The following is a 14,511-nucleotide window of genomic DNA, read 5'->3' as shown; positions in this document are numbered from 1 at the left end:
GTTAGAAGTCCCTCTAGTGGACAGCACGTGTAACAACAACCACATGCTTGTAGTGGCATTGACAATGCATAAGCCTGAGCAGTGTTGCCAACTCTTTTCCAATGAAAGTAGCTAGCACCAGCTCCAAAAGTCGCTAAAAGTCACTAGATGACGTCATACGCTCATTTGCATATTTTTGACGTCATTACGCAATCATTTACATAAAGCTTAGTAGTTGTGTCAGCAAGGTAGATAGAAAGAAATAGAACTCTTTAGCCAAATCACAAATTCAATACAGGAATTTATTTTACCTTATAATTGTTACTTAGGTAGCCTATCTTTGAAGTAAAAAAATGAAGTTCTACAAAGGGAGGGAAAAAGATCGATAAAGAATTCTCAAAGAAGGCTGGTTTGCCCAGGGCCAGGCCAGCTCAGCGGTGTCTTTCTCCCGTTGCGTCCTACTGTCTCTCCTACCTACACCAGCCCCCGCACACCCTGTCCCCCTCCCCTTCTAACTACCTGCACACTGTGCGCAGTGCTGCTGCACATGAGGAGAGAGGGGAGAGGCTGCTCCGCTGCTCCTCAAGTCACAGAACAGAAGACTGTTTTGGCGGCTACAGGAGAGAAATACCTTGCGTGCTCGCTGGACAATACTGACGACTTTTCTACAGAAAGTCGGCAGATTTGTCGCTAGTTGCTTTTTTGAAAAAAAGTCGCTAAGGGGGTCTGAAAAGTCGCTAAATCTAGCGACAAAGTCGCTAAGTTGGCAACTCTGAGCCTGAGTAGTGTAGTACATATTAATAACAGGCTGCAATTGAGCATTAAATAAAATATTCAAATATTATTCGAATATTAAAAAAATATCAAATGGAATTTGAATGGTATTATGGAGGAAGATTGACAGCTCTAGTGTATATACCGGCATTCAAGCCCAGGTAATTGCAATTCCATTATGTATCTTATCTAAAAACAATGCTCCAATATATTACCCTTTTCCCCGGATCAATTTAATTAATATCAGGTTTAAGAAGCCTGTAAAACTGGATTTTGGAGACATTAAACCTACACCCGAGAAAGGGATATTATCTGGTATCTGAAAAAAATAAATATTTGCGCTGAGGATTCAAAGCCAACAAAAGTGTACATCTGCTCCTCTCAGTTTGAGTATCAAAAAGGTTTACTGAGTATTTCATGGCACGAGTTAGAGCAACAGTCTTAAGCTTAAATTCTTTTAGCCTGCAGTCATCACAGTGTTTAGTAATGCAGTGGCAAATCCTCACATCTCTGCCTAATCTACAAGCACCTTTCCCTCTGTTTACTCTGATGCAGTATTTGAATTTGATCTGTATTCAGGGCACTAGTTCAGTGCCTGTTCAAAAGTACATATTATATTAATATAATAAACATTTCTGTTAATGTTGTGTTGCGAAAAACAATAATTTTGTCATTTTAGTCAAACTAATTTCACAAAAGATTTGATGTGATATATCTTATTAACAGTGTTGGGAGTAATGTGCTACAAAGTAACACGTTACTTTTATTCCACTACTTTTAGCGGTAACGAGCATGTAACTAAATTTAGACAGATAGGCCTACTTTAGTTGCTTCTGATCTAACGTAGCAGGACCTTAGGGTGGCGCAATGAGCATTAAACCACAGCATGGCCGATTTGTGGATGCGGATAGAATGAGCTTTCTCTCCTGGAAGTATGGACATTGTAAAATGATAATGAAGGAGGCAGTTTATCATTTAGTCTTCTTTACTCTGAACTCCCAATGCAAGTAACAAGTGAGCAGTGACACATACGTTTTGGGTGCTACCGTATATATGTCACAGTATATGCGCAGGCGCATTTTAACTACCGTATATGACACTGCAGCAGAGGTATTCATTTCCAAACAGGTTTAATGGATTGACTGTTAAAGCATGAATTTAATTAGCAACGTTTTTTTGTCGGCGGTAATGTTATAAGTGTTATACAGTAAGATAGTATGGCAAACTTACACAATTGAGTTGCAACAGCAGAGGGAAGTGGCCGCTAGTGCTGGTTGAAGTAAGTAAAGATGAGTTTGGTTGAGAAGTTAGTATATCCAGGGGTCAGAAACACATATGGTGAGATACACTTAAAGTTATTGTCCGTCAGATTTTCCTCCAGTGAACTGTCTGTTAAGTTCCTATCTATCGAAGAGTGAGTTATAACAATGGTAATTGAGCATATGACCCACTGATGAAAGTGCTTGTATTTGCTGCTATGTCAAGTGATACATTCTGACTGTCTGGGCGACTTTCCCACCCTAAATTCAAATGCAAGTGCAAAGTAAGTGATCAGTCAGCGGTGAATAAGGGGAAAGTGGTTGAAGGTTCAAGGTAACTTTATTGTACCCGAGGGGCAATTGTTTGTACAGCCAGCAGACAGACATTAGGACAAGACACCCAACAATACAGCAAAACATGAAATACCCACAGTATCTAAAGCACAATAGTAAATAAATACATTTAAAACAGTTCTGGGAAATTGTTTAAAATGGAAATGGAAGTCGGGATAAAAGAATTTCTGAGTCTATTGGACCTGTATCTGGGCCTGCTATGGCGCCTCCTGCCCGCTCTTCCTCAGCCTCCACTTCATCAGCTAAGGTTTATATCACATTTTGCCTCAGTGGCAAGTAGGGTGTTTGTGTCACTGCTCGGCTAAGTGCACTAACTTTAACTGGGCTGGGCGTACACTGGCTAACGGCTCCACTCGTTTGACTGCTAAAGCTACGTGCTAACTCGGTAAACAGTGCTGGAAAACATAGCGCCTCCCCTCGGTGAGTAATCTCGATAGCTGCGTTAGCACTGTTGACTGTGTTAGCCACGTAAGCTAGTCGCTGCGAAAGACGTCACATGCAGCACACTGATGTACGGAAATAAACATGGAGGTCACTGGGTTTCCCCTTGAATGTGACACATTGAATATGAATATAATGTAAATAAAACTTAGCTAATAAAGCACAATAAAGGTTGGGGGGGGGCGACGGCTGTGTGCAGCTGTGGCCGCGGGGCTTCACGGCTTCATGGCTCTCAGTCAAGTACGTTGTCCACCTATTTTAAAAACAATACCTCCGCTCTCTAGTTTAAAATTGTATTCCGTAAGATTTGAGTTTGAGTGTCTAGCGGCAGCTTTGGCAAGATGTAATTGCAGGCGCTCCTCTGCGACTTTCAAGTGAGGTGTCGACTGAATGACGTCGGTAGATTGGCAGCTCTGACCTGCGCGATACCTTCACATGTTCTAGTCCACACAGACAGCAGTTTAGTCTAAGATGAGCTAAGAGTTAATAGATCCATGAAGATGCGAGCTGTGTGGGGACACACACAACATCTTTCGCCCATGGGGGTCACCACAAACACACCACATAGCCGGACAGACTCACACAGAGATTCTGGCCTTTATTAGTTAGAGAAGTCTGGACTAGGAGATGGAGAGAGAATATCAGATTAGAGAAATATCTTATTTAGATGTCCTCAAGCAAGACTCAGAGTCAGAACTCATTATGGGTCTTATGTCTTACGTTCAGCCCTCCACTTTCTCCACCATCTGCCATTGGCAGAAGCTCCAAGACCTTTACTGTCTAGCATTGGAAAAATACTGCCCTCCTTCTGTTTTGTGCCATTGCACAGATTCCTCTACAACGTAAAAAATATTCTAGAATGCAGGTTATCAGTGCTCTCAGAGATGCTCTAATTACTTCATCTTAAAACCTTAATATTAATGAATTAAATATCTGTATGATTCAAACACAGTGCTTGTTGTATGGTCTAACAGCATTCAAAAACCAGTGGCAGAAAGTGGAATTGGGGGTAAAAATATAGCATGTTAACATGACCAAACTCTACATGTTATTGACATGCATGTTAATGTCGTCTAAACACCAAATCTCTCAGACCTCAATGTTTTACTGGTGGTATAATGGCTGGGAAAGTCCCATAAATGCTCTGATAAGACTGATCTTTCTAAAGTAGAGGTTGGTAGTAGGACACAGTCACTTAAACACATGTGTAGCTACAACACACACAGCAGGACATGGCTGTCCAGTGGATCTGCTCTCACTTCAGGGGTCCAAACCACTGACTGCCATATTTACCTCAGCCAAAGAAAAACACAACATCATCACTGAGGCTCCTATATATATAACATATATATATATATATATATATATATATATATATATATATATATATATATATATAGAAAGAAAACATGCAGTCCTATGGCCTCATATGGCTAAATAAGAGTAATTTCCTACAGGTAGATTTTTACTTCCATACTACAAAGACAAGCAAAATCTGTCACTCACTTCCCCTCCCTTTTAAACACAGAGCCTTTCTAATGAGACAAGAGAGGGTATGTTTGGAGCTCTTTTATCATCCATGTTATAGTTTGGCACCTTGGGCCAGCCATTACAGACTGAAGGACAGACATACAGGAGTAACAGATATGATGTGTGAGTATGGTTATAATTAGAAGGTACGAGCACGCAACTTTACACTTGATAGTGCATGTAGCAGTCCAGGGTTTTTTCTGAAATGAATTGATGATAGATAATATAGTTTGTACTAATTTACCTTTATGACCACTGCATAGTTTTTCAAAAAGACACTCACAGCAATGTGTTTTCTGCACTGATCAATTGTATGGTTATGATCTGGATTATAAAACATAGCGGGCTCTATCTTGCACCCAACACAGCGTAAAGCCCGACGCATGTGTCTTTGTTAGTTTAAGACCAAGGCAGTTGTCAGTCTCCCGTCCAGCACCCGCGTTGTTTAAATACCAAATCTGCTCCCATCTGTGGCCCATGGGCCTGCTGGTCTTACAGGGAGGTGTGTTCAGGTGCATTCTGGGAGTATTGCTATCTTGAGGCAGCGGGAAGTGATCACACCATTGACCAACAAAAACCTGGTCTAAAGTCAGTAACGCAGTATTTCATTGTTATTTTAACAGAGCATTAGTAAAATACTCCTAGGCTCGTGCACAGCGCGCGCACACTAAGCTTGTTACACACACACAGGGACGCACAGCAGCACACACACATGCAGAAGATTACAAATAAAAATATTACGGTGCAAATCCTCCATCATAATAGCAATGCTCCAAGGTCCAAACGCGCCTGGCTTTTAAAGGGAATGGGAGATGATCTCTGATTGGTTGATTGCATGTTACGCCCAAAACACACCAATGATTAATGAAGACACTTACAACCCTTTTGATAATTTTTTCCGCCATCAAACTAGCAAAAGTGGATTTGGACACGCTCTAAACGCACCTGTGCCAGGCGCTTAGATCGTTATAATAGGGCCCTAAAATGACTTGGTTACAGTGTGATGGTTAAAAGAAACCAACCCTGAGTGTTGGTAAAAGATGACACAGACTATACCATCCCCTAAGGATTTGCACACTAAACCATCCTCTCAGAACAACTTTCTCCCTTTTTTTAATGCTATCACAATGTCGTGCTATTTCCACATTTGCTATATCAAGAGTCCTGATTTACATGACCACGAGACGTCTCATGTCAGGAAACTTCTGTTCACTTTTTTTTCTGGAGCTTTTCCACATTTCACGACCCTCACCAGCGAGTTGTCATCACGTGACTGATATATTGGTGGTCTGTCTGCTAAGATGTGGTTGAAAGGACAACATTCATTATTTAAAAAAATGTATCTGTGGATTTTTAATGTAACTAAATGTTTATAGCTAGAGCAGGAGCAGTGATAACCAACATGATACGTCCAGGAACTGTAATTTATCAGGATACAATCCAAAGAAGTGCTGGACATACATAACCTCTACTGATTATTGGATAAGTGATCACTGGATTGCATTCGTTTTAGCAAGGAAAAGACCAGTCAAACACTGAGAAAACCATCAAAAGTAATTATTTAAGGTGGTTTTGCACAGTGACACTAACTGGCTGATACCCAGTTGTATGAGTTGAATCCACCTGGGCCACTAACAGTTAGTTTCTCAACTGTGAAGACACAGATTGTATGCTTTGCTTATTGACTTAAGACAAGGCTCTTTAGACCACCGCTGATCTAAAAGGGCCTCAGTTCATTAACTCAGCTGCCATGAAAAACTTTTCTCCTCTGTGCTGTTAAGTTCCCCCCTGTGTGAAACCTGGCATGTTGATCCACCCCACCTGACAGGGCAAGACAGCAAACCCATTCATCTTCCTTGTTTGATCCTACAGCCCTGGGACTTCAAAGCCTATAGGCTAGTGTACTGTGGTTCTCCACACACCGCGCAAAGCTGACAGCTACAAGGAACTATGGTACACCCCACACATGATACAGAACAAGACGTGGTCAGAGATCTTCTTGGAAACATGCACATTTCATGGTCATGTCTGCTTTTTGGACAATGATGCCAACAGGCAGCCAGGCAGCTTTTTCAGTCAGATTCAATTCATATTAAATTCAGCCATTTGCTGTGTTTTTCTCTTTCTCAAGCAGGCTGTCCAGTGGTGAATCTGCAGCATTATTCATACACTGCAACAATTAAAACATCAACAGGGGAAGGAGAAAAATATGTACATTATTCATATCTGTCCTACAGGGAGACAGTGAGTCAGAGCTAATGAGAGGCTGAAGCTTTGAAGTCATGGAGCCCTCAGTGAGGTGAATAGCATGAATTAAATACCACCATCAGATACATTTTGCCTTCTAGATGGCTAATTTTAGCCAGTGTTATGAGCCCTGTCTTGTCTATTTTTTATTTGAATATAATTAAGTCTCCTCCACACCCTTATCTAGGAGAAGGTCAGCCTCAACTATAAGCAGTACCCCAGGAGCTGGTAGGGAATGGATGTAGAATGAAGAGGAAATTAATATTCCATGAGAATATACAGTATGTGAGAGCGCAAGATACAGTTGTTGTGAAGTGGAGTGGAATGGATGCATTTCTTTTAACGCCTTTTGAAGCAAGATAAGTGTGAAATGTTTTGGCGAAAGGCAGCTTTGCTAAATAGAGGAGGCTCTGCCAGCCAGACTTGACCCCTTTCCCTGACACTGCCAGTGTCCGCCGTCATGCCCTGTGCCATGCTGATATGCTATCTGCTCAAACAGATGCCTGCTCTGGCCTCGCAGTGCCACTCTCCGGTCCTCCACTTTACTCATAGCTGCCTGCTGATGTTTTGTCCGCCCTAGCTCTTCGTTTAACTCTTGTCTCCTTGAAGCAAAGCGGAGAGATAACCGAGACCTACGCTGACCTTACTGTTAAAGGGAAGCTGCCTGCTGATGAAAGGTCTGCGTGAGTCTGAGGACAGATATGACATAAAGACATCCAGCAAGAGCAACACAGTGTAAACGTTTGGCCTACCTCCACAGTGAGCTCTCCAGTACCTTGGTGGAGTCAGCGTGGTAGTACTTGGTCAGGATCAGGATGACCTGCAAGAGATGGTGGAAGAGAGAGGTACATTTAAGCTACTACTAAAGAAAGGGACTGGTTAGTGCTTTCACAGCTTCAGCCAGGCTTTAGTTTTTCATTGTCTCTCTTGTTTTTGCCTCACTAATGCTGCGTTCCAGACACAATTTTTAGCCCGTAAGTTACGACTTCAAGTCACGACTCACGACTTGGTAGCATTCCACGCAAAGTCACCACAAACCCTTCTACCTAGCGTTAGCTAGCAGCTACCTAATGTTGACGTTAGCTAGCGCTAGCTGATACTAGCGATTTAGCGATTTCTGGTCAGCGACATATTTTGGGCTTCATTTAATAAACATAACCTGTAGTAGTACACAATATTATGTGTATTGTTTTGATTACAATGTGCGGAATTACGTTACGTTGCCTATTTATGTCTATGTATTTATTTTTCTCACCGTTAATCACCGCCGTCTGTACAGCATCAACAGGGGTCGCCATTGTTGTTTATGTGTGTGTGTGTGTGTGTGTGTGTGTGTGTGTGTGTGTGACGTCAAAAACTGTAACTGGGAGTACAACGATCTGGTACGAGTTCACAGGTTGTAAGTTACGGGTTGCACTGCCGTTCCAGGGCACTTTCACGGGTAGAAGGTTGTAAAAACACGGGTTACGGGTTACGGGTTGCCTGGAACACAGCATAAGTCATTTCAGACTCTGCCACTCCCTCCTGCTCTGCATTACCTGCTGATTCCATTCACCTGGCCTGCCCCACCCGCATACTCACCTGCTCCTCATCAGCTAATCAGCCCTTCAGTATATGTACTGGTCCATTTCCTTAGTTCTTTTCCTGGTTGTTTTGTGTGTTACTGCCAAGCTCTCCAGTGTTACATTGTCTGTATTTACCTGCTCTGACTGCTTGTTTTTAGACCATGAATTCTGCCTGCCCCTCTTTGGTTTTGTTTGCCTGTGTGACTGATCTCCTGGTGTGGGCAAAACAACTTAGAGCTCAATGCTCTAAAAACAGTGGAAAGGGTTGTGGATATTGAAAAGATTGCAGCCCCACCTGCCCCCATCACCCTGTAGGACTCATCAGTTACACATCTTGGACAATCATCCCTGTAAATTGCACATATTTTCTGTACTGTGAAGTTTTTGCACACCTCAGTCAATATGTTTGCACATCCTGCTCAAAACTGTACAGTTTTTTTGTATCATCTTTTTTTTTAAATTATTGTAATAACATTGCCTTTTTTAATTTCCTCTAAATGTTTATTGTATGCACCAAACACAAGAAAAATTCCTTGTAAGTAAAAACTTGTCAATAAACCTGATTCTGATTCTAAAGATAATTGTTAGTCAGATAGAATATCTTTTAAATTTGCCAACTTAAATAACTGACTTAGTTATAATTAAAAAAAAAATCACTATTGCCTTAATGGCCATTCTACCGAGCTATTACTTGCTAACGTGCTAATGGCTGACTGAATATTGTGCAGCAGTTAATTTAACATAGCAGTCCCTAATGGCGGGCAACAGTGGTAACACAATCATTATCAGTATAGTGTACAATTATTTCACAAAGGACTTTTCGATCAAACTGAAAAATAACTGAAACTGAACTACTGTACATTATAAATTACAGTTCTTTTTTCAATCTTAGACATTTTTGGAACAAATTCGGTAACAGATAACCACATATATAGGCAGAGTGAGATTTCAGTGTTTAAAATTGTCATTGGACCCTTAAGATCCAATAACATGTCTTCAATCAATACGTATATTTTAAAGCGCCATTGGTCAGTCACTAGACCTGCATAAATGTGGCAAAAGTTTGGCCAAGATTTGATCTAATCTGTCCTCTGCATTTATATTTCAAGCAAAGACAACAGTGAGGGAACTCCATCTACACTGCTGCTGATTTTTATGCTGAGTCTTGTTTGAGGGTGCTTGGAGAAACTATTACCCTGAACAAATAACAGTCTGGTTTTCCACTTTGATTCTAGTGTTGTCCCCAATGTTTCCTCATAGCCTCCTTTCTGCAAGCAAAATTATGAATTTAGCTGAAACACATTTTTCTTGGGGCGATTTGATTATAAAAATCTATTTTATAGTATATAGTAGAGGTTGGTTTTGGGTTAGGGGACAGACACAATAGTATTGCAAAATTTCACAAAAGATTAAATAAATAAAATGTTGGGATGCATTATTCATATGACCAAGACATCTTGGTCCAGGGCACAAACCCCTTGCGTGTATACTGGATCAGAGACTCTTGTCTTTCATATTTCTGAGAACTCCTGTTCTTGACAGCTTGGTCTGCTGGGATTTGCGTTGCCATGGCAAGACTGTCAGTGGGTCAGGCAGCTCAGTGGGGCCTAGAAGTGTGATTGACAGGCTGGCTTGCAGTCCTAGGTGTTGTAGAGAGTGGCTTTAGGCAGAGGGCTGTTTATTGGCTGAGGGGTCCTGCCCAGAGGCAGCTGCCAACAGCAGGCCGTGTTGAAGGTGGCTGCTCCAGGGAGTCAAGCTGCAAGCTCTGTGCAATAGGGCCACTCCTGATACATCTTAATGTGGAAAGCAAGCACAGCCTCCATCATATTATCTGTGGTGATAGTACACAATTATGGCTCTTATTTTAGGGCTGCATGTTTCCTTGAATTTTTGGTGACTTGCAGAACATGTGCATGGACATTTAACAGTCTGGGTGGCCTGGAAAAATGAAAGACAAGTTCAGGAGGTAAATATCTGCTTGATTTCTTCGTTAGATAAAATGAAAGCTGTGCTGTCTTACTTGGCTGACTTAATAAGATACCTGGCTGCAGGCCCAAATATTTTCTGAAATATGCTTCTGTCTTGTCAGAATGTTTAGCCTAAATGTGTAGCATACAATCTAGCATTAAGTAGTGCCCAAGGATTCACATTGTCCTCTTGTGTAAGGGAGGGCTACACAGCCTGTAGTATCCAGCTGCAGTTAGTATTAAAAAAGAAACCAATTTCATAAGACCCTCCACTGAGGCAGGGCTTTAACTGTGTCTTAAAAGAGTTCTATTTTCACACAAAACTTGGTTAAAGTGGAGCACCCCAGCTGGAGCTAGACCAATTACCACAACACAGACTGCCATCAAAGCCACTCAGTGAAGTCTCTAGGCACTTGGCTCAAAACAACCCAAACTCACGAGTTTCAACCCTGATGAAGCTTGGCTTCCAAAGATGTTCATTGAATCCAGAAAACCGGAACAGAGAAACTGTTCCCTGAGCAGCAGACCAGACCAGGACAGGGCAGGGCCGATAATGACCTCGGTAACAACTCTAACGCAGGTGCAGTAAAAGTGTACAACCTGCTTTTGCTCTACCTCTGTCATTAAAAACTCTCTTTGCTGATGAGGAATTAGACAGTATCCCTATCTGAATTTGCGAACGAGCCACCTTGTGAGGCTCTCTGAGTCATGCAGCATGTAGCAAGTGTTCACCAATTGGTTGTTGGCCTACTGTGACTCAACTGGTGTCTCTGGAAACAGGCTGTCCGCCTCTGCACAGCTGTCCTCCTAATGAGATACTGGTGCAAAGACACTCATTCCGTGCATGCAGGCAGTAACAGCACTAGTCAGTTGACTTAAGGATTAGATCTACCATGCTGCATACTTAGTACATCAGCCTCACTGACCCAATCTTGTTTTGTTGTTTTTCTTCAGCTTTAAACCTCCAGTTGAAAATGTAAGGTATATAAGCTACATTGACTGAGTTACTTATTTATTTGTCTGGGAACAGTGACGCAAGCTCATAACACATGTGACTTTATCAATTTCTTTGTGGCCACCTGACAAAAAGACGTCCAACATTCCCTATTTAAGTCCGTACAAACTGTAGAAAAAGATATCTGACTCTTTAGCGTCTTGATGTTTGACTACGTTCACCAGCTAGTTGCTAACTTTGTCTGCTGTTTACTGCTGAGCAGGTAGTCCGCTTTACAACTGAAAACAGCTGCTAGCGACTGCTGCTCAGTAATGAGGAGCAAAGTTGCAGGCCAAAAAAATCTAAACAATGTGCCAAAAAAGCTAAAAGGCTTTGTGGAGTGAAACTGCAGTTAATTGATACTTCTGTGCGGGTTTATCACTATGAGCGACATTACACATATTGCATATTTTCATTTGATCCACTGTTAATACAAAAATATTGATTAGTGTAGCTTTATAGCAAATTGTTATTAGACCCTCAATTAACTATTATTTTAATTATCTATTAATCTGCCAATCATTTTCTTGATTAATCAAGTAATCATTTGGTGTACAAACCGTCAGAAAGTTGTGAGAAATTACCATAAAAATGTCCAAGAACCCAGAGTTAATTGCTTGTGTTGTGCAACATGCAGTCCAAAAGCTAAATAAATTCAAATTTCTATAACGTAAAACAGAGTAAAGCAGCAAATTGACGCGTTGGAGAAGCTGGAATCGGACAATGTTGGGCTCAAGACAGTGACTCGATGATCAACAGCAGCTGCTGATAAATGTTCTGTCAATCAACTGATCGGCAGGGGAGTGGGAAATACACTACCTGACTTGACTTTTGAAATGTTGGACTTGACAACATAAGCAATGCACATCACTTGGTTGTCTGGGTCAGCCAGTCTTTGCATTATACTGCCTCAAAACATACAGAGCATGTGCCATATCACAGTGCTGGGTTAGAAAAGCAGCTCCCCATGAAAATATAATACTCTACAGCCTCTGACAGCTTCCTTCCTTTTCTGACACAAAATGCAATTGGCCTGCTGGTTACAAGTAAACCCTGTCTACAATATAAATCTATAATTATAGCTTTCTGAATGTATTACACATGAAATGGCAACCTCTGTCTTGTACATGAAAAGGAGAAGGGGAAAGAAACAGCCTCTAAAGTCTATCAGTCCATCTCAGTCCCATGAGATTGAGGTATGCATCATTCAGCCAAATGTCGATGCCAATGAAATATTCTGCCTCTCTATCCCCACGTTAAGTCTGTCTTCAAGGCCTAAGTTCTGCTCAATTGGAAAATAATTTTTCTTTGGGTATGAAGTCGACAGGGCAAGGATGGATTCGGCCATAAATCAGTACTAGCAGGAGGCAGAGAGAGCATTTATTTGGCAGCATCAAACCGAGGCACATTGACAAAACTGCTAAACAGCACAGAAGCCAGATTTCTCTATTGCCTCGAGTGTACCGAGCAGTCCGTTAAGACAACAACTTGGCAACGTCTACCTACAGCTCATTGGACTAAAGGGCATAATTGGCACAGGCTGAGAATCTAACCAGAGCGGTAAGAAAAAAATCCCCTCTTTTTTAGGAAACGCAATGCCATGCCAGTCAGTTGTAATTCTATACAAATAAATCACAGAACAATACTTAGAGTCAACAAGTATCGGAAAACATGTCAAGTTATAGCCAACAAAGTCTTGGAGCTCATTGTTTTCATGAGCAATCACAGAAAAGGGTATCTGTATCCTCTGTTGATTAAGATAAACTGAAAGAAGTTTGTCTGTGAACTTGCTGACCTACTAATACTGTTGTAGAGGAAGTATCGCTCTATTGTAACCACCTTATAATACCACAACCACACAATCAGCCACTGTGGGTTTCTTGTTTGTAAGCTAGCGGACAATTGGCTAATGGCTTTTATTGGGGAAAAGTCAACAGAGAGGTCAGGACCCACTGATGACTTCATACAAGAGCTACAAGAGACCCCATTGAGAGTCAAGCTCATAGCCGAGCTCCTCGTGAACTCCAGCTTGACAACCACTGTTTATCCCCGAGACATTCCCAGCAACTGTGAGCCAATGGAGCGCTATCAATCAGCTATTGAGGAGACAGAAGGAGAAAGGGATCATCAAAGAAAGGAACTGTGGGGAAATTAAAGACAGACTATGAGGCTCTGGAGAAAGAATGCCCGCATTCATTTTGAAAGTGAAAACAGTAAAATATGAGAACTCCATCGAAATGTGTGACACCCCCCTCCTCATCCCACCGGACACTTGGCATTCTTCAAAAACAGACCACACACATGAACAATGCATCACAGTCTGTAATAAAAGGGAGGAACTCATTTTAATATATTTTTCAAAATAAGATGAAGAATAATTTATATTCTTGGGGCACAAAATTAATTCCACGGTGTTAAAATTTGGGGAACGAGACTTTGACATCATTTCTCTCTCTCTTTACACACACCCACACACACACACACACACGCACACACAGACACACACACACAGAAAATCTGACATAAAACGAGAGGGAAGTTGCAGTTATAGTGTTTGTGTCTTACTATCCCCTTGCTATTTTAGTCAATGTCCCCCATTTGTGTAACTGAGCCTCTTGCTCTTGTCTCTCGACTCTTTCCTCCACTACTTGGGTGCAAGTCTATTCTTTGCTGTAGCATTTCGCATTTCCAAAGCATGAAATTCACTAGCTCAACGGATGCACGTTGCTGGGATAAAGCCTGACATCCCGCACGTTTCTCGAGAGGGCGCTATCTCCGCTAACGGTTGTTGTAGTTTGAAGAAAGGTAAAACAACAACCAACATTTTTTTTCTCCCCCTATCCTAGACAAGATAAGGGATGTAGTTGGAGTGTTGTAGGTCTGGCAATGTGAGACTACGATGGAGGTGAATGGATTTGGTTTGTGCTCACATTATTGAAAAAAAAAAAAAAAATGTGGCATAATCCACAGATCTCATTGTGGACAGTTTTCTACGTCCTAACAAAGAAAGGTCACCGTTTGTTCTGTTGATTATAAATTGGATAAAATAACCCTTTAAAGAAGCAACGCAATATGTTATTATCCCATAGTCTTGAATCCTAACTAGTTATCCAAGGGACATTTTGGTGCCCTATCCTTGCTCAATCAGGCACACACATACACACACTTGTATAACATAAAGTGCTTAATTCATCCAAATAATTCCCCATTACCCCCATCCTTCCCGTTCAATGGTCACAGTAATTATTCAGGACCAGCCGCCACTGACCAGTCACATCTGGTTGAAGTCGTTTTTGTGTTGGACCTTGACCATGCTCTTTATCAGAGGCCAGCCAGTGACCTGCACATTCGTTACCATTTTAACAGTAGTTTTGAGATTGCCACCATTCATTAAACTGCTC

The 14,511-nt window shown here is 41.5% G+C and overlaps 1 protein-coding gene across 1 annotated transcript in view; it reads right to left on the bottom strand.

Moving 5' to 3' along the window:
* Positions 1 to 14,511, bottom strand: part of sorcs2 (sortilin-related VPS10 domain containing receptor 2) — a 172,859-nt gene that overhangs the window by 69,510 nt on the left and 88,838 nt on the right. Inside the window, exon 2 of the mRNA XM_031317970.2 lies at positions 7,337 to 7,404. Coding sequence (XP_031173830.1) covers positions 7,337 to 7,404 — 68 coding nt within the window. The remainder of the gene's footprint in view (positions 1 to 7,336; positions 7,405 to 14,511) is intronic.

This window comes from Sander lucioperca, chromosome 17, assembly GCF_008315115.2.
Source record: "Sander lucioperca isolate FBNREF2018 chromosome 17, SLUC_FBN_1.2, whole genome shotgun sequence".
In the NCBI taxonomy this organism is placed as follows: Eukaryota; Metazoa; Chordata; class Actinopteri; order Perciformes; family Percidae; genus Sander; species Sander lucioperca.
This window is presented reverse-complemented; position numbering and strand designations above follow the sequence as displayed.